At 35.6% G+C, this 25936-nt stretch overlaps 1 protein-coding gene across 4 annotated transcripts in view; it reads left to right on the forward strand.

Moving 5' to 3' along the window:
• The first annotated feature begins 3934 nt into the window (after window positions 1-3934).
• dlg5a (discs, large homolog 5a (Drosophila)) overlaps window positions 3935-25936 on the forward strand; it is a 69521-nt gene continuing 47519 nt past the window's right edge. For 2 of the 4 annotated variants that reach the window (XM_058795608.1, XM_058795610.1), the window contains exon 1: window positions 3935-4843. In XM_058795608.1, the coding sequence (XP_058651591.1) occupies window positions 4546-4843 (298 nt within the window). In that variant the 5' untranslated portion in view covers window positions 3935-4545. The remainder of the gene's footprint in view (window positions 4844-25936) is intronic. The other 2 variants (XM_058795609.1, XM_058795611.1) reach the window with 2 other exon arrangements.

Below are 25936 nucleotides of genomic sequence, written 5' to 3' on the forward strand. Positions count from 1 at the left end.
ATATATATATATATATATAATTATTATTATTAATTTATTGTTTTGTTATATTCTCAAATATATATATATATATATATATATTTTTTTTTTTTTTACCAGATTAAACTAGAGTAATATGCGATTCATATTATAAATCGCATATTACTCTAGTTTAATCTGGTAAAGAAAATATATATATATATATATATTTGAGACCTTGTCATAACTAGAAAAAATAATAATAAATAAATAGTTATATATATATATATATTTTTTTATTATAAATATAATATATATTTTTTTATGATTAAACTAGAGTAATATGCGATTTATAATATGTATTTTAATTTACAATTTGCTCGATGCTGAAATAATTTCATAAAAATATTACTGAAAAAACAAGCAGTCAGTAAAACAGAATGTCTTGTCTAAGTATTTATGTCACTTGTAATTAGCCATGTTTAAAAAAGATTTTAATAGCTAAGGAGGTTCTCAGCTCACTGTGTCTGAATCATGGGGTACATCCATCATGTGAAGCTTCCCGCAGTGCAGAAGTGTCACTGCTCCCGGATCAGCTCAAATATAATGCCATCCAACAGCCTGGTTATTTCTTCATACCGAGGCCAAACTGCTGAGGACGGCAAGTTACATGAGCATTATTTAGTTAGACAAGTTCATCGAGAACACAATGTGACCGTCAGGTTTTAAATAATGGCGGGGACGTTTTTAAATCATTCCCAGGAAGATTTTAGCGGAGAGATAGCAGCGGGACTCTTATTCTGTAATGTATAGTCACCATAGGCCTATATGTTCATAAATGTAAAGGTATGAAAGCAAATATCTTGGATGGATGTATATAAATAATTAAATATGTGAATATAACTATTATGAACGTGAGTCCTCACACATGACTCAGGATTTAAATTCATGATATTCTTATTTACACCAGTAGAGGGCAGAATTGCCCTGTGCATTTTAAATACAATGACAAACTGCAAAAAAAAAATACATTTGATAAATGTCAGTCTATTATGGTATTATTTCAAAATAAATAAATAAACAGAAAATCGTGTGATTTATTTTAGCTACCTTTTAACCGTTTTTTTTTTCTCTGAAAATTGATTGCATAAATTTCTTTTATTTATTTATTTTTTCAGAAGTAATCGTCTTTCAGCATTTAGGTCATAAATGAAATGGAAATCCATTCAAAATTAAAAACTTCAGTCTTGATTATACGGGGCTTACAAATACTATCCAGAAAATGAGGTTCCACTGAGAGCAATCAACTTATATCTAACCTCTAGATAAAGTACAAACCAAACCTCTGTTCATAGATAATAATCATATTTTTTAAAGACTCTTTAAATTTTTTTTTACCTCTGCATGCTATTCTCTTTACAGAAATTGTTCACAAGTCTTTATGGAATTAACTAGATAAATAACTCTATCATAGTAATTTAATCATCAATCACAACAAACGAGTATTTTGTGTCTCTATGAGTTCCACAAAATGCAGACAGAGAGCTAATGTTCTGTATCTATATCTTGATTTTTGGTGAAGTGTATCCAGACACATGTGTTCTCTAATTGGCGGTTGTTAATTCTATCTAAGCATCAAGTTGAACGCAGAGGCGTTAGTGCCTTGACAGCACCCATTTATGCTTCACGTGGGAGCGCAGTGTAAAATAGCTTCAATTTTAGAGCAACCAATTTGCAGTGTCACAAGGTTTGTCAGATGGGAGTAACCAACCCTGCTTTGCTGACATGTGCTTCTTTCCATCTGTCAGCTGCATTGAAAAGATAGCAGATTTCTCCAAATGTTTCTGCTCACTCTGTTAGGCCTTGCATAACATACATACAATCAGTTGCTGTGAGAACTGATAGTTCATTAGTTCACCGTGTTTGCATGTGTCTGACAGGCATCCTTTGCACCACTTGTTATCTACTCTGGTAGTCCAATAAAATGACTCAATCTGGTTTAATCCCGTGTTTATCTTTCTTTGTATGTTTGAGGTAACTGATAATTGACTGGATACTTACTAATCTGCTTTTCGTTACCATGTAAAAACCCCGACTGGCCTCTTATAGCCTGTGAACTCCATGTAACCTGTAGTTCTTCATCTATAAATCGGTCTGAGCTGTACAGCTAATGATGTAAATCATGTAATGGAGATGTGTAAACACTCTTTGAGCTCCCATTCTTACTGGCTTTCAGCACGATAATGTGAACTTTGAGCTTCAAGGATGGATGGTCTACAAAGCCATAAATCAGAAATGTAATGCACTCATATAGATGAAATTAAATAAACAGTGACTGAGCAGGATAAATCACCAAAATCATTTTCCACATGAAATCCAGAATAAATCAAATCATGGAGTTTGGAATTTGTTCTTGTGATATGAATATCAGAAAATGTATATTATTCCACAGCTGAACAAATGATGTTCTTTCTTCTTATTTTTGTCTTGTTTTCTATTACAAATATCTAAAAATTGCTAAATGAAGATACGTTCACTTGAGCAAATACCATTTCTACATAAATCCGTTCAATCATGTCTGTCCCAAAAATCCTGGGATAGATTCACTTGAGAAGAAAAAAATCTTGTTTTCCCTTTTTTTTTTTTTCACTGACAGATTTTTTTCTTGTTTTAAGCATAAACTTTAACTTCTTTCTAAAACTTTTTATAATAGAACAAGACTTAATATGTTATGTCATTTTGCTTCTTAGACGAATGCATCTCAATTTAAGATTTTTATACAAAATAAGACAAATGTGATAATAATCTGTATATCTTTTTGTAAAACAAGTCTTAATATATTATGCCATTTTGCAGATGAATGCATCTCAATTTAAGATTTTTTTATAATATATTAATATATATACTGCAAAATAAGACAAAAATACTGTGTAGGATTTTTTTCCTTCCCTTCTTTTTCCTTATTTACATACTTTTGTAAAACAGAACAATACTTCTAATTTGTGTGCCATTTTTGTGGAACTGCTTGTAATTACACATAGTTCTTGTTATCATAGGAATGAATTATATGTAGCCTTTGTGTAACAATGGTATCCTTTTCTATTTGGTAAAACTTGTTTAACTAGCCTATGTCATTTTAATAGAAAAGACTGTCCAGAAATTACAGATAACATATGTAGGCTACATAAGAAAGATCACATTATTTACTAATTATTCTATCATACAACAGTTAACTTTTGTCCTCTATTTTTTTTATTTATTTATTTTTTTAACAAGGACTACATTTTACGGTACTATTATAGCACTAAAAGTGGTTCTTGGCTCGTAATCATAGGGGAACCACTTTTGGTGCTATATATCACCATGTCTTTAAATGTGCTATACAGCACCTTTGTCAAATGGTGCTATGTAGAACCATAAGAGGTGCCATATTGCATTGTATTTCTTCAACAAAAATTGTGCTAAACAGCACCAACAGTGGTTCTTTGGCTCGTAAAGAACCTTTAAAGGGGCTTAACAGGTTCTTTGTACGGCAGTGGTGCTATATAGCACCTTAATCACCCCAAAGAACCACTGACGAACCGCTGAAGAACCATACAGGAGCTTAACAGGTTCCGTATATGGTAGCGGTGCTATATAGCCCCTCAGTCATGCCAAAGAACCAGTGAAGAACCGCTGAAAAACCACTTAAGTTCCCCAATGATTACGAGCCAAAGAACCACTTTTAGTGCTATATAGCACCATTTTTTTTAGACTGTACAGTGATCAGTTCATCCTGCTTTGAGACCACTTGATAACCTTTTTATAAACCAGCAGCCACCATGTTCCAGTTTTAAATGTATTTATTTATTTAAATGTCTAGACTATATTGTTACACTATAATAAAATCACAAACTAGCACAGTCACATTTACTGAAAATCAACAGTCTGCGGTGCACAGCACATGTTCCAGCGTAAAGTCCCCTTGCACTTGTTATGTCATGATGCATCATCCTCATAACCGCGCAGCCTTTTTTGCCCGAATTTTTAAACAGTAGTGCACGCCCATTGGAGGAAACCAGGTGTGTCTCAGGCAAATGCCCCGCCCACTTTACCGTATATGGACATTATACGGGAAGTTGATTGACAGCAGGCAGCAGCTGCTGAGATACCGAGACATGGCGGAGCGTACAGTTTGAGTAGGGAACGCCAGAAGAGTTGCGCTACTTTTGCTCACACTTGAGTCCGCACAGCGCTACATAAATGGCTAAAAAGAAACTATAAACGCAGACGAACATGCTCTTCTCGGAAGCGCAGGGAAAAATGGACGAAGTTGCCTCGCGTAAGTGATCTGGAGAAATGTCTCGCTGTTTAGTGCAGTCAACAGCCTCAGGCAACAAACATGGCTTCTGTGCCTTTCTGCAGTTTGTAATGAAAACCAGCTTCATTAAGCCATCACATCTCATGGCGCCTTGGCTCAAATCCTACAAGTGAGCGGACAGAAAGAAGTTGCTGCTGCATTCATCGGGTTTGTGTGGGGGAATCGGGTCTACGGCGATAGCGCGGAGCTAGCTAACGTTAGTTAGCCAGGGAACTGGAGGAACTGCAATGGAGCCCAAGCACAAAGAGTTACTACACCAGTACCACCAGAACTTGCTGGAGTCCATCACGGATGCAGACCGGCTGATAGAGCTGCTGAGTAAATCGGGAAGCCTCAGCGAGCAGGAAGCCTTCGAGCTGGACCAGAACTGCTCTTCCAGCGCCGAGAAAGTGGACCAGCTCCTGAAGATGCTCATGAACAAGCAGAGCGACCATTTCCTGGAGCTCTGTGTGGCCCTGGAGAAGACATACCCTCACCTGTACTCTGCCCTCTTCGCCAACGGCGGAGGACCAGCTGATCACTCTGGTAAGATGCACTACAGACTGGACATGCTTGATTCATGATGCATCACAGAGGTTTGGTGGTCTGACTTCTAGATAGAAGTGAAAGGTCTAGCAGAGGTTGACCATGAGTACTGTAGTATTTTCAATAGACACGTTGTGAGATCTGATTGCTGTAGAATCTGTATTTGCAGTTGCATGCACGATCAGCATTGGTTGTTAACGTTTCGATGACTTGAAGAAATAGTGTTGCATGATGGTTGCAGCTATTTTTAGCTTTGGATCAATAGTAAAGTGAACATGCTTGCTTCATGATGTGCATCACAAATACACAAGTTCACAACACTGATGTTTGGTGGTCTAACTGACTTCTAAATGGATGTGAAAGTACTAGTAGAGGGTACTTTTAAAAGTGAAGTTTTTTCAGTAGACGTGATTGATGTAGAATCTGTATTTGCATGCAGCAGAACATGTCTTTGCAGCTGGCCAGATGAAGTCACTCTGGCAGAAAATCTAGTGGATTGGGAGGTGAACATACCCATCGTGCTTGATTCATGATGTGGATCAGAGCAGATGTGTTTAAAACTGATAGCTGATAACATGTTTTAAATGAATATGAAATATAGAAGCAGCTGGTCAGGATTTTTGGGATAGACATGAGTGAACAGATTTATGTAGAAATGGTATTTTCCCGCGTGCTTGCAGCATGACCTGTGATGAAGTCATGCTTTTGATTGTTGTGCATTGGAGGTTGACGTGGTGATGACTTGATGAAATGGTGTTGCATGATGGTTGCAGTTATTTTTAGCTTTGGATCAATAGTCAAGTGCTGGAATTGACCAGTCGAAGTCGCTCTGGCAGGAAAGATAGAGGATTGGGAGGTGAACATGCACAGCTTGCGTACATCTTTAAAACTGATGTTAGGTAACTTATTTGAGATATGAAATATAGATATTTATTTTATTTTTTGGATCTACATGAGTGGAGCAAAATGATTTCTGTAGAAACTGTTTTTAGTAATTTGCATGTAACAACATACACTCTTAAGAATGTTTTTTTTATTTTTTATTATTGGCATCTATGGTGCCATGAAGAAGAACCTTTTAACAAAAGGTTCCTCGTCGTGGATAAAGATTCTTTAAGAACTGTTCACTGGAAGGTTCTTTGTGGAACCCAAAATGGTTTGAAAACCTCGGTTTAGAACCTTTAGTTTAAATCCATTTGCATAGATAAATACATTCTTTCTGTTGAGTTCTTTGTGTTGAATTATTATCAGTATTTACTGTTTTACAGTGGATGTATCGGAGCAAAGATGTAATCGTTTTATGATATAGCAAAGCTGATGCGTGATGATTTTAGCATTGAATCGATGATAAATTGTTGGGATTGACCAGATGAAGGCAGCAGACCAGCAGGGTGGAACAGGGATCTTGTGCAGGTTGAAACGTGATGTTACAGATGAGGATGAAAGTACTATTGACTGATCTTGAATGCGAAGATCACACTAGGGTTTCTTGGTCAATGCTCTAAGTCTTCAATCTATTTCCAGCGATCAGAGCGAGGCATCATGGGTAACTGAAATAAAGATTTTTCCCCTGGATTAGTCCATGGAGATGTGCTTCTGTTTCACGTCCATGACATGGGTTATATCATTTCCATTTTAATCTTGTTCAAACCAAGTGCTTCCATAGACACACGTCTATGGAATAGGCTATGGGCTTGTTTCCATGGAAACACACTTGCCAGGCTACCATGGCAAATCGATTTGAACATACATGTGCTGTGTTCGCAGACCTGTAAGAATGGCTCTGGAGTCTTTAAAAATGGTTTGAAAGGATTGTAGTTGGTCTGATTTTGTAATGACGCAGTTGCGGATATCTGAGCTTAATGACATCTTTATTGGAACATGCATTGTGTTTTTAGGATGATTGTGGTGGGGTCATGAACCTCCACTATGAGGTCTTTTGGAAAGAATAGCCAACTGAAGGTGTTGATAGAAGGAAATATAAACTTAGATGTTGATTTTACCCTGAGTAACTGTACTGTTGTTGGCTTAATTGAATTTTGGTGGTTTCATTCTTTCAGCACCCTTGGTGAAACCGTATTTGGCAGTAACAATGTTTATTCACATTGCAATTGAACCTTATTAAATGTAGCCTGAGAGTTTATATTTGTACTTTCTAGTTTTGATCATGGTTTTGAAGAATGAAGATGTCACTCAAACTGTACATTTCGCCATTATGCACAGATTACACTACCAGTTAAGGGTCAGAAACTTTCTTTTTTTCTTTTCTTTTCTTTTCTTTTCTAAGAAATCAACTTTTTATTTAGCAAAGAAGCAAACTGATCAAAAGTGGCAAGCCATTTATAATGTTACAAAAGATTTCTTCAAATAAATACTGCTTTTTTTTAGCTATATGTTCTACAAAGAAACCTGAAAATAAGTTATCACTGTTTCCTTAAAAATATTAAGCAGCACAACTGTTTTCAAAATCACCGCAACATTAATAATAAGAAATAACCGCACCAAATAATCATATTAAGTGTTTTTTGAAGACCCCAAACCCTTAAATTTTAATATGACATCTAAATGACAGAAATGTACCGTATCTGTTATTTTATTATTTTTTTATTTACTTTTTATTGGCTGATGTTAGATATTTAGTTGTAAAAATAAACTGAATGAGCATGCAAATTTAGATTACATTTGCCGAATACAGATATATTAGTACCATATGTTATTTATTTGTTAATTTGACAATGTCTAAAAAAACTCAAATAGATTCATATTTTTACATGTAATATCTAGCAAATCTTAAATTGAAAATGCATTTTTCATGCTGTACATTTATAATGTTTTGATGCCTAAATTCACTTGCAGCATTTCAAATGACAGATTTTTTTCTCTCCTTTTGATAGAACGACATCTGTCTAATTTGGCTTCTACTAAGTGACAGATGAATTTGTGTAAAAAAAAAAAAATGGAAATTTGATTTTGATGTCAACAATAAAATGTTTGTGAAGTACAGAAGTCAACATTTGAAGTGGATCAAAAAAGTTCATCAAAGCCGTCCTATAATTTGATTTTTGTTTTGTATTGTTTTGGTTTTTAGGACAACTTTGATAGGTTTTGATCCACTCCAAATGTTGACTACTATATTTTCTCCATTTCAGACTTAATAATGTTATTTATTTGCATTCCCAATTATATTTTATTATTAGCATTTAGCATTGTTTTTTATCTCCTTCTGCCCAAGAACTTATCAGAACAGATCTGCGACCCACCCGTTGAGAGCCTCTGCTGTAGAGCATTACTGTCAGTTTACACATGCACACACACTCTGGGTTTTGAGCATGCCGGCACAGTCCCACCTGACTTTGTGGTTTTATTTTATGTACACAAACCACACACACCCAATTGTGCATAAGAAATCCATAAGCATGGAGCTGTTTATATTTCCTGTGCTCAGCTGTGGTTATTCATTTCCAGATTTGTTTCTTTCATGTTGTCTAAGGTCTCTCTCTGAAGATGCTATGCATCCTTTGCAGGGCTTATGCTGATTTGAGCTGAAAGGTATTTCAGAAACGTCTTTTCCCATAGTGATGTGATAATCACTTCATGTCATTATTACATTTAGCTGTGTTAGTAAGAGCTAAAGGCGAGCCTTGTCCCCCTGCAGGTTCCAAACAGCCTGAAATGACTCTGCCGTATGCGTGTGCGATGACTTGCACTGATATCAACCTGCTCTGAAGTCATTCTCCCAAGCTGCCACTGTTCAGCTCTTTTCGTTGCCAGGTCTTCCTCCACACACACACAGGCTCAGAGTGGTGGAGGAGGGGCTGGATGGGTTCAGCGGAGAGGTTTGTAGCAGCAGCTCCAACTGTTCAGCACACAGGCTAAAGGAACTGCAAACAGCATGTCTCTCATGGAAGGACTCTCCTGTTCACAACCTCATAAATCAACCAAAATAGGGAGACAAAAGATCAATGTTGACGATCAATCTCTCTAACAGTACAGGAAGAGTGAGATTTATGTGCAGTAGATGATATTCGAATGGCCGTAGTGCAGACTTGCACATTTCTATAAGCCAAAACACATTGATTACTGTAAACGTATCCCTGATCATTTTTGTTGACTTGGTGTCTTTTTAATTTGCATCATTTCAGAGCTGTTTTTCTCAGACAGACCGAACTCTACATAATGTGAACTCTACATGAAACTGACAGTAAAAAACAGTTGCCAGGTCTTTACTGTAAATAATACGGTAGCAACATTGTACCGATTTTACTAGGGGTGCACCGATCCGATATTCAGTATCGGTATCACTATCGGATACTGGCATTTTCTGCCGGAACAGGGTATCGGTCAGACGAGACCGATCCAAATCCGATATTGTACGTATACTATTGTGTTCGTGTTAAGCCCCACAAAAGCCACAAACACATTATAAAACACCATAAAGTATTTGTGCACTATTTCAAGTGTTTTGAAGCCGTTACATAGTTTAATGTGAGGTACAGATGAATATTTAAAGGTGCCATAGAATGGAAAACTGTATTTACCTTGGCATAGTTGAATAAGAGTTCTGTACATGGAAATGACATACCATGAGCCTCAAACACCATTGTTTCCTCCTCTTTATGTAAATCTCGTGAATAAAAAAGACCACTGAAAAATAGGCGAATCAGAACATAACACCGACTGTGACGTAACAGTCGGGATCAATAATAGTTACGCCCCCAACATTTGCATAACGTATACCCGCCCATGTTCTAGGCCAGCCGCCAGCCGAACCATCAGAAGTTCTGCAGGTATTGTGAAGAAACAAGCGAGGACAACGAAAATGGCAGATCATGGAAATAAATGTTATGTTCCAGGCTGTGCAGGGGATGTGAAGTGCAGGGATGGGTTGGTGTTTGTATTCAGAAAGGTACGAAAAGTGAATAATGCTTTCTAATAAAATAACGCGAGGCACTAAAGGGACATGGTTAGCTCCTTGCTAGCTGTAGCCTGTTACATTACAGTACATACGATTTCACTTACCACATAAACAGAGTAAGGAGAGATGACTGAGGATGATGGTGAATGATGTACAGATCCTGAGCACCACTGACAAGCATCTGATCTTGTAAAATGTGTGGTAAGTACTGCTGCTCCATAGTATAAACAGAGTTTGTGTGATCGCGAATCTCGAAAGTGAAAGTAAAAAGCGATCGTGCATTTGAAAGCAGTTTCAGTGCCCAGCACATTAATAGCCGCTCCCTGATGCCCGCATTTTATATACAGTATAATTACCCGACGATATAACTGCGAGAGAAAGTACTGAAATATATATTTTCCCTGTGTTTCCTTCCTGTTAGCTACTGAAATGAGCAGCACTGTGAAACAGCCAATCAGAGGAGAGCTCAACATTGAGCCGCTCTGTGAAACAGCCAATCATTGATCACAGCCAATCATTATTATTCATGACCCTTCCAAATAAGCCAATATTTTAACAATTTAAAATATTGTATCAATGCGTTCTATGGCACCTTTAAGTCAAGTTGACGTAAACTCTTCTCTCTGCTGCGGCTGTCTATCATCCTCCATTCAGCATTCCAACTGCGTGCCGCATTCGGTTACGATAGTCAAGATGATAAAACTCTAACTTTTCAGTAACTTTTGCTACTGAATTATCCACTAACCTAGTTTGTAAAACTATTTTTGTCATGGATTACAATTATATATGCATTCATTTGTTGTTTTTCTTTACAATAAAGTTGTCTATATTTAGTAGATTGTAACACAAAAAAGTTATGATCAGGTCAACACACATTGAGGTATAAAAATTCAACACTGATTAAAAAAAAAACTGCCCAGGTATCGGATTGATATCGGTATCGGCAGATACTCAGAATTTTTGGTATGGAATCGATCGGTTCTTAAAAAATGGTATCGAGCCACCCTTAGATTTTACTAATTGAAATTTGCTGTTAAAGATGTATATTTCAGTTCAACTTGTACAACATTAATATACTAACCTAAAACCACTAAAATACACAGACACTAATGAGAGAGCCACATGATGAATCAAAGTTAATCACAAATAGCTTTTTCACAAGCTGAGGTAAATATTAATGTATAGAAGTTGCACAAAGTCATTTATGCAAACGTAAAACACCATCATGGTAACTAAAATAATGCAGTAAGCATTAATTTAACCATGTAAGATGTGACCTAAAACCCTTATACAAAAAATTAAGGAGAAACATAATTATTTAAATGAAAAACCTTCAAATGAGAAGCATCACACAGGGAATTCAAGTAATGTCAATTTACAGTTTTTTTTTTTTTTTTTTAACCATTTTACTGTAAAATCATGAAGTGTCCCACAGGGGCTACAGTTTTTCACTGTTTCTATGTTAACGGAACTTATCCGTTAATAGGTTTTGAGTAGCATGTTTACAGTCTTTTACCATTAAAACAATTTTTTTTTTTTTTTTTTTTTTTTACAGTTTATGTGGTGTAAACATTCACTACGTTTACATGGACATCAATACTCCGATTTTAATACGATTAAGACAATACTCTGATTAAGAGTCTACCATGTAAACAGAGATTTTTGATGACCTTAATCCGGCTAAAGTCATAATCGAACTAAACAGAAATCGAATTAAGACACGTGGAGTATTCCTATTTTAGTCGCATTATCGAGGTGCAGTACAGACATGTAAACACCTTAATCACACTATTTCCGTCGTGTAGGACTTTTCACCACATTTTGCGACAGGATACACACACGGCAGCGGTCAACCGTTTGACGGCAAATAAAAGAGCTTGAACACTGCCGTCGTCTGTTTGCACGTACAAATAATTAACTGCACTTGAAGCTTTCATAAAATAAAAAATGAAACACCCAAAACTGTATATGGCATCATCACAAAGATGAACTTTGTTTATGTGAAATTCTGGAGGGGACGTCGGATGGCATCGCGTGGTGACGTAATGACGCATACCATTAATCGATCTATGTACTATAACATGTAAAACTGGAACATGAAAGGATTATTCTAAAAGCAACCCATATAAACGCCTTAATCATAATACTGTCTTATTCAGAATAAGGTAAATAATTAGATTACTGATGTCCATGTAAACGTAGTCATTGATGTTGATTCTGAAGCAGCATGATGCCATGGTTTGTGATTGAAGCTATTGCTGTGACCTATGGTCTGCCTCAGATGAGGGGCAGGTGAATGCGACACTGCTGCTTTATGGTGTCATCCATTTCAAATGAGGAGCAGTGCAGTTGTTTTACATGGGCTAGGGCTTGTCCACAGCAGGCTAGTGGGCAACTCCTCCATGCAGTCAAATGTAGGGCCAGTACAGAGACAACAGGCCTTTTGTTTTAAATGAACTGCCCCAGTCTGCACCGTCAGCAGCTTGCGCTGTTTATGGACCACGGGGGCTGTCCACTCGGATACCAGTCGATCAGTGCAGCGGACAGACAGTTACAATGTGACAGTTTATCAAAAAGAGGACTCTTATCCCCCCCCAGCCCTAGAAACTGAGCCTCTCAGTAAGATAAAGTGGTGTTTTACATATAGTAATATTTCTGAGCAGACATATTAATACTTATATACTTGCTTTTTTTATAGCTTAGCTTTTTTTTGTAATTCTCAACCTAGTCTTTTGAAACACTGCAGCACTTCAGATGTAATTCTTTTGTTGCTAATTTGCTAGTGGTTGACTAACAGGTTGATCAGTACAGGTTTGTCAAAAGCTAATTCTGGTATTTAAATAATACAAACTTATTCCAAATGTATACACTCTAGGGCTGTCAAAAAAAAAATTGAATTTCGAATATTCGTCGAATTTAAAATAAAAATCCACATTCGAATGCAAAAAATTACATTCGAATTTTTGGGTGCGTCAGGCAGCCTTATCTGGCACACAAGATGCGATGAAGATGTAGGTAGGTATCATTGCATTTTAATGCTTTTTTTTTTTTTTTTAGCCTTTCCAGTTGAATCCACTGGATACGTTGGTCATTTAAAATACTGCGGAAAAAGAGAACATCAATGCGGAGATTATGTTGTTTATGTCAAAACTGGAACCAAGCCGTTCACACAGAACGCATATTTATCGCATTTTCTAGAGGGACATCTATCACCATTGCACTCGCGTCTCGCAAAAGAGAGTCGGATATTTAGAAAGCCATTTAAAATTACTGTAAGTAAAAAAAAAAGTAACGTTACTCTTTGTGATGGGTTTTCCATGCTTTGTATTAAACTTGTATACATGATGCTGTTTTGTTTCTAATTGTTTAAGCAACTTAATTATATAAGGTTAAACATTATTTTAAACATTATGCACATTTTTCAAAGATAGTAGTGTTATTTTATGCTTTGAAGAACCGTGGATTAGTAATATTTTGCTCGATGCGCACTCTTGCGGCCTCAGGAGAGAAGCTAAAAGCTTTTTTCCCCCTAACTGAAATTATGCCTTTTAAATTTGAATATAATTTGAATTTTGATCATATTTAAGTACAAAATTCGAATTTAGTTTTTCAGCCATTTTGACAGCCCTAATACACTAACGTTCAAATGTTGGGGTCATGTAAGTTTTTAAAAAAAAAATTTTTTATAAATGGGTTAATACTTTTATGCAGCAAGGGTGCATTAAATTTATCAAAAGTAGCTATGTTTCCATCCCAAGATTCAAATTTAACTAGGCCTATGCGTAAAACTGGAATATCACATAAAACATTTGCGAAAAAAGCAACGTTTCCATCCAACGTGTCAAAGAGAACAAAATCATAATTTCCTGATAAACTGGCACTAAATATCACTAAGAAAAGTAGGAGAAGCCTCTTGATATAATAATTTTCATATATGATAAATTACTTGCACCTCAGAGCGAGCAGACGAAACGCAATAAACACTGTCATTGCTTTCGGAGGTGGATGCCCGCTGTTTGGGAACGCAGTCGTGTAAGACGATTATTTATACAATTAAATATTTAGAATTTTTGCGCATCTTGGCGTTTCCATCCAGCATTTTTTTTTTTTTTTTTTTTTAATGCGATATGCCAACATATGCATAAAAATACGTAGCTAGTGACAGTGACATGGAAACATAGCTAGTGACAGTAAAGACATTTTTAATGATACAAAAAATCACAGGAATAAATAAAATAACATTTCAATTGTAATATTTACTATTTTTAAGTTGTAATTTTTTCAAATGTTACTGTTTTTACGATATTTTGATCAAATAAATGCAGCCTCGGTGAACATTAGATACTACTTTCAAAAATATTGTACAAAATTTGCCAACTCCAAACCTTCGAATGTTATGCTGATCTATTTGTCACTATTTAATTATACAAAAACTGTTGAAATAATTAGCACTTTTACTGTATTTGTCAAGTCTATGATCAAATATTTATTTTTGTACTCTACTGATAATTTTTAAAAGGTTTATACTTTTAATTGCATTTTGTATTTAAAAATGTTAATCTTTTTAAAATTCCTTTTATTTCATAAAATTAATGTCTTATTTCTAAAAAAGCTGAACATTTTCAAAGAGTGCAAAACTAAAATGTTTGTAAATTTTTTTTAAATTAAATTGTTTTATTTACATGCTAAATAGGGCTGTGCAAATAATCGAATGCGATTATCATGCGCATCTCATCAGTAAAGCCGGTTCTGTGATTAGTAGTAAATCTTGATGTATTGCCTGTGATTATGAACATATTGCGTAGCTTGTCAGCGATCTACGGTTCTGTGTAGTAAATGCCGCTCCATCTGAAAGCACGTGATGGAAATTTACTACTAATCACAGAACCGACTTTACTTACGAGATGCGCATGATAATCGCATTCGATTATTTGCACAGCACTAATGCTAAATAACCTTATCTTGACTAATCAGCAGAATTTGCTACATTTGTTATTGCACAAATACAGCGGGTTAAATAAGTATTGAACACGTCACCATTTTTCTCAGTAAATATATTTCTAAAGGTACTGTTGACTTGAAATTTTCACCAGATGATGGTAACAACCCAAGTAATCCATACATGCAAAGAAAACAAAACAAATAAGTTCAGAAATTAAGTTATGTCTAAGAAAATGGAATGACACGGGGGGGGGAAAAAGGATTGAACACATGAAGAAAGGGAGGTGCAAATCTGCATGGAAAGCCAAGACACCAGCTGAAATCTATCAGTAATTAGAAAGCAAACCTGCCCCTAGACAGTGGAAATTAATATTAGCTGGTTCAGTCCCAACACCTCCAGTACCAAGATGATGAAGATGAAACAAGGGTGGACATTTCAGCAAGACAATGATCCCAAACACAGCCAAGGAAACTCTCAGTTGGTTTCAGCGAAAGAAAATAAAGCTGCTAGAATGCCAATCACTTGACTTGAATCCAATAGAAAATAAGAACTAAATATCAGAATTCATAGAAGAGGCCACAGAACCTTCAAGATTTGAAGACTCTGTGGAAGAATGGGCCAAAATCACACCTGAGCAATGCATGCGACTTCCATTTTATTACACATAACTTAATTCCTGAACTTATGTTTTGTTTTATTTGTATGTATGGATTACTTGGATTGTTACCGACATCTGGTGAAAATTTCATGTCAACAGCACCTTTAGAAATATATTTACCGGAAAAAACGGTGACGTGTCCAATACTTCTTTTACCTGCTGTACATATTTTATTGCAAGGCATATAAATATATAAGATCAACAAATGTAAGGTTGTGAGTAGCAGCACATCACTGACAACAAAAGACAAGTGACAGTTTCACCAACTGGCAAAAAATAAATAAATAAATAAAATCTCACATTGCCCCTAGGTCAGCACACCATCTTTATTGTTGAGCCTCCAAATAAAAAGTATTTCAGCATATGAAACTACTATTTTGCATGACTTTTTAATTGCAAACGGTTCTTGGTTAAAATCTCAGTAGTGATTTTGTGAATGAAGTTTTGAGAGTATTCTGTAGACGTGCACTACTCCCGACTTTCTGAAGCACAGCTCATGCCATGAAATATTAATACTGATGCCACTCTGATTCAAGGCCATCACTTCAGATCTAAAGAGTTTTTTTAGGATCTCTGCCTCTTAACGTCACACTCAAGGACAGGATAGCCTCTATCTTTTATATTCTGCATGTCAGCTTCCCTTTTATCCACCTAGCTAGATGAAACGCATTTGAGAATGCACTGCTTTTAGTCTGTATAGCAGCACTCATTTATTTTTGGATCTAAAGAGATTTATATCTAGCTGTCTGGCTATTATAGTTAAACTTAGTACCTCATCGCTAAACGTGGCTCAATAAAGCTATTTTATAAACCCAATATCCCTTGTGATAATGATGTGCTCTCACACATTTTCACATTGACTCAAACAGTATTGATCTCAGCTCAATTTGTGGTGTGAACACTCGCTGGCAGCGCCTGATCGTTTAATGGCAGCAGAACGCATGAGTGATTGCTAACTCTGGAGTTAAAGGAGACAAAATGATACTGTGTCAGCTCCACATGGATGGACGCTGGTCTAGATCTCTTTAAAAGGACACAAGCCTCCTGTTTTTCTCCATGAGAGGCTGGGCTATCAAGAAGGACTTCATTACCATTTTCAAGTGTTCCCAGGCTGCTTAATTGCAGAGGAACTGCGGAAGTGCCACAGTCTAAATGTTATTGTGAGGTAATGGAAATATACAGAGCTGTGATAGTCTTATCTTGCCTTTAAGTCATATCAGAGAGATCGTACTGATGAGAGCACATGAATGCCACTAAATGTTGTACTTATTGGTGGGAAACTTGGGATTTGTTCAAAAGTGGACTTGAGGGTTTTAGTCTGTCTGTTAAGCTATCTATACTAGTGCTGGGCGGTATACCAGTATTTATTTTTCTTATGACATGAATTTTGAAAATACCGCAATGTGTTATTTAAATAACGTTCGGAACGCGACACTGTTTGAGAGGGGTCTCTTTTCACTATTGCATTGTGGGAAGAACACAGCTGTATGTTACTAAGCATGAAAGTTCTGAAGCTGCAGAACGTGATGACACAGAAGAACTCATCCACGGCCCGCGTCTCACACACACGAGCGTGACTTTAGCACTATATTTAGCAACTTTCAGACCCTTTTAGCGGCTTTTTTCCATAGAATATACAAACTGACACACCTAGCGACATTTTTGGATAAACCTTAGCTATGGTTCAGTTGGAAGATGTCGCCAGTGCTGCCCCGCGAGTGCAAGGTCTGACTCTCCCGGCGCAGTGTCTCCTCTCTCTGCGTCTGTTCTGTGCAGCGAGCGGCAGAGAAGCACTATAAATGAGTACAAAACAGCGTCTCCAAGCACTTGCAGCTAACTGACTGTTTGAGATTATAAATATGAGCATAGTTCGTCTGTTAATATTACGCACTTTTTTGTTTTATTTTTTAGTTTGTTACTCACTGCATGAGACAAAAAAGTAATATAGCCAAAACCACCGCATAGCTGCTCTTTAGTGTAACGTTAGATGCATTTGGATTTTATCAGGCGATGTCGCGATTATAAATGAGATTGACTCCTGCTTAACGTGTTAACGAGTCGTGTTTAGTCACTATTTAGTGTGGAATTTTTCTACAATATTCGCTCATCATGACAGTAAAATAGGGCATTCTAAGTCAATCTACTGCAGTTTTTCCTCCCTCAATCAGTAGAAAATGTGGTTAACACCCGGTCATGCATGAAAAATAATAAATACCGTGAAACCGGTATAATTTAGAAAAATACCGTGATATAAAATTTTGGTCATACCGCCCAGCACTAATCTATACTATCGTTCAAAAGTTTGTAAGATTTGTTTTTTGTTTTTTTCCTGAAGAAATGTCTTATTCTCACCAAGGCTGTATTTATTTGATCAATACAGTGAAAACTGTAATATTGTGTGAATTTTTGTGTGTAATATTTTTGTGGAAACGAGTTAAAAAAAAAAGAACAGAATTTATTTTGAACGTTTTGGTCAAAGACGAGATGTCTGCATCAAATTAAAATGACAGTTTGAAATATGGATTAAATACCTTCAGCGTAACCGGTATATTCTTGTAAAAAAATGAAACCACATACATATTCTGACCTGTTCTTATTAAAATGTTTAAAAGAAAAAGTGCTCATACTAAGTTTGATTATATTTTAAATGATTAAAAACCTGTTGGTGACAAATGGGTAAAAACCTACTGATTGGTGAAGATTTAAAATGACAGTTAATTAGTTCTTGGGGCCTTTACAGTGATCCTTCAGTCTTTTAATATGACCCAATTATTTTTTTCGAAATATGATTGACAAGATTTTTTGCTACATGAACTATTGTTATACTGAATGACAGTTTAGTGGGTGTCTGCCGTAAATCATGGTAAAAATGTATGTACAGTATGTATGTAAAAATGTAGTCGTAATTTTTTTTCTCTGAAAAAATAAAATTAAACTGGAAAACCCATTTGAAAACCCCTTTTTGTCTTTAACCCACCACTATAAAAGCCTTTACTGTCATTCTTGATTAATGTAATGCATCCTTGCTAAATAAAAATACAAAATTCTTTTAAATGGAACATCTTACCAACTCAGTATAGTCTACGTGCTAATGACTTTTTTTAAAGTTACTTTTTTACAGTAACCTTTCCCATAATTCTCTGCAACTGTACGAGAATAATAAAATACATAAAGCATCATTTACACCCTTAATGGTTATATTTTGCTCTTCATTTTGTTGCATAAGCGTTAAAAGGTTTTCTGTGTTTCAGTCAGTGTAAAAATAAAAAAATCTTCTGACTTCACTTGTATGCACATCACATCGTAATTACCATTTCCAGGCTCATACGCACAATCTTCCCAGGAGGACTTGAGACGGCATGAGTCCTGATGCCTGTTAATCTGAGCGCGAGTGATCAGACTGGCACATGGAGCTTTTTCTAGGAAGGACTACAGTGGGGTATCGGAAAACGGGCCATGTGTCCCGTAGGGAGATGCTATATTAGAGTAAGCCTGCATTATGTACCTGTCACTGCAACACAATCAGATGAGTGCGGCATGCTTGGGTAGTATTTTTGGTGATGTTAATCTTGTTAAGGAAACGGAATGTATATTTCTATGGCATAAAAATGCAGCAAGTGTCACCCTTAAAAGTTTTCTGTTGCATGATCAGGTTTTGAGATGAGTGACTTTTTTAATTTGATGACTTTTGAAATGCAACCTGAGGTTATGAATTGTGCCACACAGCATGAATCTGAATATGCAGCATGGCTGCATTTTTGAAGGATTTTTTAGGCTTTGAATGTTAAGTTAAAATATTAGAGATCGACCGATATATCGATTTACCGATATTTTTCCCGATATTTAAGCATTTTACCATAATCGGATATCGGTTTTGTAATATTGGATTCACCGATAAACGCCGCCATTTTGTGGGTGTTTTGAGAATTGCGCGCAGGATCGTTATTGCAGCGCATCTGAGGGGAGATGAGACAACAACAACGTTGTGCATAGGTACTTGATTTGCTGTAGTTAGTAAACTTTATTTAACATAACAGCCATTAATGCACAAATTAGATGCATTACATAAATGCCTGATATTATACAGCGTGGCTCTAAGAAATCGAGACGAACTCACGGAGTCACGTAAGTCCGTCAGTCTGTCCCAGTAAAGATGTAACTTTGCCTGAATTAAATAATATGCAGCCACGAATGAGCGCATGTTGGAAATAAAAGCGCAGAATATAATTCTCTCTCTGTTGTAGCCTATATGCTCATCATTAGTCTCATGAAGCCGCTTTCATATTGCTGTTCACTCAGCGGTTGATGATCAGGAAATGCTTCACTTCTTTAAAACACGCTAAATTATATTGACATTTACTATATAACCATTATTTCGTTAATAAACATCTAAATAAATACATCGCTATGGAAATTAATTATTTATTATCTCCGCGAGCGATTGCAATTTGAGTAGGCTATAGTTCTGTGTAAATGCATAGATAAACCGCACTGTCAGCAGGCATTTCATAATCTAGAATGACAAAAACATATTAATAATTCTGATATAACATACCAGTTGAGAAATGCAATAAAACACAATGTTTTGTTTGTTATATTTCAATATTCCAGAGAATATAATTCAGTGAATTAACATTATCCAGTGAATTATTCTTCACTCTTTAGCCTTTTAAACAGCTTATAAACCTAAAACTGTAGTTTGAAATGAAGTTATGACTCCTGTCCTTTTATTTATTTTCTCCATTTGAAAATGAGACATTCTACATTTATTTTGCTTATTGTTAATTTTATAAATAAAATGTTTTTATTGTTGTAATATGATTAAATGTACAACTAATATTAAGATTAAATTTAACATGAAAGACTGTTAATTTTAAATTTTTATTTTTTTTAAGATGGCAAAGGAGGAAAAACCAAAGTGAAGTATGGACTTACTTCACTCAGTTATTTATTTACTTTATAACAGTAAATAAATATCGGTTCTGCATATTGGTTATCGGGCACATAAACATGCAAATAATTGGTATCGGTTATAAAAAAATCAATATCAGTCAATCACATATATAATTTTTTTTTTTAAATTTAAATTTTTTCCTAATTTAAGTTTTTGTATTTTTTTGTGTGTGGCTGTTCTCTGATAGCTGTCTGGGAGGATTTTATTGTGCTGACAGCTTGCTGTGCTTGAGCTTGCTGTTAGACTGTCAACACAGTAATATTCACTCTCACACTCAACGTGCATCTCTAAATTCATCCCATTAATGCACCACTGTTACAGTCATCAGAGCAATGCTTTTATAACCGATTCACAAGACCGTTACTTCCATACTTTAGATGTTCCTGTTATTTTGTTAAAGTTGATGTTTTATAAAATAAACATAGATATTTAGCCTAAATTTGGACACAAATTTTACATTAATGGCAGATGCTTCTATGCGAACAAACTTGCATTGCCTTCAAGTTATGTTTCATCAGGTCATGCATTCTCTGAAAATCTAACCAGTGATCTTGGCTACATGTTCTTTAATTCAATTTGTGCTGTAATTTTAAATGTATACATAAAGATGACTTTGACCCTAATTCACCCTAATTATGCAAAACTTCCTTAAGATAACCTAGTTGACTAGTCAATTATGGAAAAATGTTTCACTTGCAAGTCTGTAAAATGTTTTATACAATCATTTTTTACAGATTGCCCTAGTTCTGTTTAATGTCTTTTTATTCAGTAGATATATATATATCAGTATTTTTTATTTATTTTTTTGGTCTTTAATACTTCTATTAAAGACTTTTTAAATATTACAAAAGATTTCCATTTCAAATAACCTGTTATTTTGAACTTATTGGCCAAAGATTCCTGAAAAACATATCACAGTTTCCAAAAAATACTAAGCAGAACAACTGATTTCAACATTGATAATTATAAGAAATGTTTCTTGAGCAGCAAATAATCATATTAGAGTGATTTCTGAAAGATCATGTGACACTGAAGACTGGAGTAATAATGCTGAAAATGCATCACTGAAATAAATTACATTTTAAAATATATTACAATAGAAATCAATTTTAAATTTTAATAATATTTAACAATATTAATGTTTTTACTGTGTCAAATAAACATGGCCTTGGTGAGCATAAGAGACTTCTTTCGAAAACTCACCCCAGAACATTTGAACTGTATTGTATTGTATATTTCGTTGTTTAGTAAACCATGTCAAATTTAGGGGCAAATAGTTTTAAAGTTTGCCTTGTGATCACGTGACAAATCTCTACAAGCTTTGCAGAGAGGAGAAGCAATATTTGCCCACAACTCACGAGGGTTGCGTGTTATTGGAGTGACGCGTGAAGTGATGAGATGCAGGAGTGGCGATGCTGCTGGCAGCCCAGATTCTCAAGCGTTACGCTAAAGCTGCTGCTTCCAGTAGGCGTGACCGAGAACTAGAGTTACTGAGATCACAATCTCGCTCTCTTACTGTACTGCCATTGAGCCGAGCGCTTAACTGACTCCAGGGGCTCATTTTCTGCTGGTAGTGTGCTTTGAATAAAAAGCCCCACCAAATGCCAAGTAACATCAGATGTGGCGCTTGTAGAGGTAAAATTTGATTTCTATTCCTCCGTTTCAGTGCTTTATGTGTCCCGGGGTTATTCAGTGGTTATTGTATTGAATGAGTGTTGGATTACCTCTGATTTTTCCACAGGCTTCTCAAAAGTGGGAATGTCCCTGTATCTGTGTGTGACATCAACTGATATGTGAGAGTCCAGTGCTTTTGTATGCTGATGTCTCTCTCCTCGCTGCACGTTACGACTGTAAGCACTGCCATGTCACATGACCGCCTCTGAGCCCCGATTGGCTGCTTCCTCTGAACCTTGCCCTCGGTGCCACAGCCTTGCCATGCGGCCTCATGTGAAAGTGACTGAACAAAGGCTGTGATGTGATGTGTCTTCTCCTGGGGCACATTGCTCTCTGTCTTTCAGCTTGCGCTGGGGCGACTCCAGATTTAATCAAACGGCAGCGGCTCCAGCAGCAGAAGTAGGAGCACAGCCAAAGCCGGTTTGATTTAGAGTGCTGAAATGTGGGTAAACAGAGTCGTTTATCAGGCTCATTCTGACGCCCTCTCTGCCGGCCCAGTATCATGAATGGGACAAACACGCAGACTCTAGTTGATGCTGCTCGCTGAGGCCTGTAGCTGTTGCACATGGTTTTCACAACATCCTAATTGTGTCATGTTTTAAACATCTTTAGAAAAAGCAAAAATCTAGTTTATTGGCCAGGGAAATTATTTCTATACTCCCAAGGCTTCGTTCACAGACATTGTTTGGGGCTGATTGTCGTATTTGGGTCAATGGCATATAAAACAGAAGGAACAGTTTTTAAAAACCTAGTTTAAAACGCAGTTCTTAGAAAGGTACTCTTTGTATTTGTGGTGTTTGCAGGCATCCACTCTATGGGATTGTTTCCAAGCATAAAAAGTCTAGTGTTTTTATGAATGTTGGTTTGATTTTGATTTTGACTCTGCAGACAAAATGAAATTAATGCAAAAAGAAATAAATATTTATAAAATGAAAATACCCTATATTAGCATATATTAAGAAAGGTTAATACAAATATTCATGTAAATTTAATAAAATGACAATAACATAAATGGTAATAATATATTGGCATTACTGCATAATTGACCAGATTTAGTGTTATACTGAGGTTTTTCCCGAATTTATATTTATTACTTTTTGCATTTTATTTATTTATTTTGCATCACATGACATGAATTGGCTCCAGTGTAATAATATATTGACAAAACTGCTTCATTACAGTGTTATTTTTAGTATCGCTATTATAGTTTTATTTTTGTTTGAATTCGATTTCTTCTTTTCTTTTTTTCACTTTAAATGGAAAAAGAGAATTACTAAAACTTTATTTATTTTTCTTTTCTTTATTAGTTTGTTTTTGTTCAAAACATATGTGACCCTGTACCGCAAAACCAGTCATAAGGGTGAATTTTTGAAATAATAATAATATTATAGCTCAAAAATTATAATAATAATATCAATAATAAATAAGCTTGAATAAGTTGAATTAAATAAGCTTTCCATTGATGTATGGTTTGTTAGGATCGGACAATATTTGGCTGAGATACTCAAATATTTATTTGAATATCTGGAATCTGAGGGTGCAAAAAAAAAATCAAAATATTGAGAATCTCCTCTAAAGTTGTCCAAATGAAATCCTTAATGCATATCATTAATCAAAAATTAAATTTTAATATATTTAAGATGGGAAATTTACAAAAGATTTTCATGGAACATGATCTTTACTTAATATCCTAATGATTTTTGGCATAAAAGCAAAATTGATAATTTTGACCCATACAGTGTATTTTTGGCTATTGCTACAAATATACCCGTGCTATATACGACTGGTTTTGTGGTCCAGGGTCACATATGTCTATAGTATATGTTAATTTTATTTATTATTTAGTTTTATGAAATGCTGTCGTCACTCTGGTTAATAACTGAACTGTGTGTGAATGTAACTCTAAAACAGACAAGCGTATTCTGCTGCTGTGTGAATGTAGCCTATGAGACAATGTTTGAATAGATTATCATCATGTTGTAATAAGATCTTGTGACTCAAGATCAACCCCGTACAAACAGATTCTGCTAGGCTGTCAAAGCTAAAGGATAAATGTGTTTTTTGGATGAATGCTCTTGAGTTCATCCATTATTAAGCTTCAGCCTTCAGCTTTTGTCTGTAGCACTGGTTCATTTTTCAAGAAGACACTCGGAGCATGTTCACTCCCAGCCTGTGGATCCACTTTTTTTGCCATATAGCAGGATTTAAAATTCAGCTGAATTTGTCATAGCAGCGCATGTCATGCTGTATTTGTGATACTTGCTGGGGGGTTGTTGGGGGTTTGATTGTCTACTCGCCTGAAACAACTGTTGGACCAAGTGTGTGCAGAGCAGGAAACAAACAAACACAAAGGATGCCCAGGGCAAAGCATGCCATCTCTGACCTACTTAAGCACCAGGACAGAGAAGGGCTACCACTATTGTTTTAAAATCTGTCCAGCATAAACTTGGCCAAATGTGTCTCTGCTCAAAGATTGTACTATTTTTAATTTTAATTTTGTATTATAATAATTTTGAATAATATAAGATTCTACTTACAGTAGTATAATCTATTTTAGTATCATATACTATTATATATATATATTTTTTAGTCCTTTTTTTTTTTAAATTGGATTTTATTTTTATATTTTTCATTTTTTAGTTAAAGTTTAAGATTTTTATTTTTGGATAATATATTTGTAATTTAATTAGTTTTTAAATTTACATTTTTAGCTTTTTTTATTTCAGTTTAAGTAATTTTAGTATTTCAGTTTAAACTTATTTTATGAGTTTATTGCACATTTCTGATTTTGTTTAAAGTTTTTACGTTTTTTCAACTAACATTAATTTTATTTCAGCGATATTTCTTTTAATAAAAATAATTTGAATAGTTTGTTAACAGGAAGTTTCACAGCTTTTTTTGTGATGCATTGTTATGCACATGCATTAAACGTTGACACCAAAATTTTACGCTCAACATATTTTTTTATACGATCTAATACTCAGTCAACAGGATATTCAAAATGTTCTTCTTTTTACTGCCCTAGTGCATAATACAATTTCTTGAAAATTAAATTAAAATTTAACAACTTCTAACCACCACCTCTGAAATGACTTTCCTTTGAAACTGTTGTCGTGAATATTTTCTGTTGACAAACTTGCCTCCAAATTACACTAAACTGCAAGACAATATTCGCCACAGTACATTATACAATACAATCTTTTATTATAACCACAGATTCAGCGTGGCTTTGTTGATGACCTGTCGTGCCAGTTACTGCCATCAAAGAATTTGACTATTGCTAATTTGCGTTGATTGGAAATAGGCCAGTTTATGTGCCTGAGTTTCCCTAAGGCTTTTTTTTTAGTGACGTCTGTTCTCTATAGCCATTGAATCATTGATGCATTAAGTGCATGCAGCTCCACGTGTGTTCATGTGAATGTATTTCCATCCATCCTCTCAACGCAAAATATGTTAGGAGTGCATTAAAAACCATGATGTCTATTTCTTAAGCCTATCTTCCTGTACAGGACTCGCAGGACTTTGTGTCTGCTTTCAGACGTTATACAATATCTATTTATTCCATCTGCCTCTCACCCCACCAAAAACCAAAAAAAACCTTGCAACTGTAGCACTTGCACTCAGACGTCGCTACCATGAAGTTATTTCAGGCTACGGAAGGCATTGAAGTCTGTTGCTGAAGTTGCTCTTCAGAAGCAGAGCTGTGTCTCGGATGATGTGGTAAGAGAGTGAAGGAAGATTCAAGTGTCTGTGATCTTCTGCGGGCTGTATTTCGACGAGTGTGTGTGTGTGGAGTCGGGCCTGTGATAATGAACCGTGTCCTTGTCACCACACACTCTGCTCATTAAGAGGAGGAGCCCTGCAGTGGAAGAGCTGCAAAGAATCTTAAAGATTCAATTATCCATTTCATTTTTATTCATATTTGCTTACATACTTGGGTGTTTTCGCAG

This window comes from Onychostoma macrolepis, chromosome 13 (genome assembly GCF_012432095.1).
Source record: "Onychostoma macrolepis isolate SWU-2019 chromosome 13, ASM1243209v1, whole genome shotgun sequence".
Taxonomy (NCBI): Eukaryota; Metazoa; Chordata; class Actinopteri; order Cypriniformes; family Cyprinidae; genus Onychostoma; species Onychostoma macrolepis.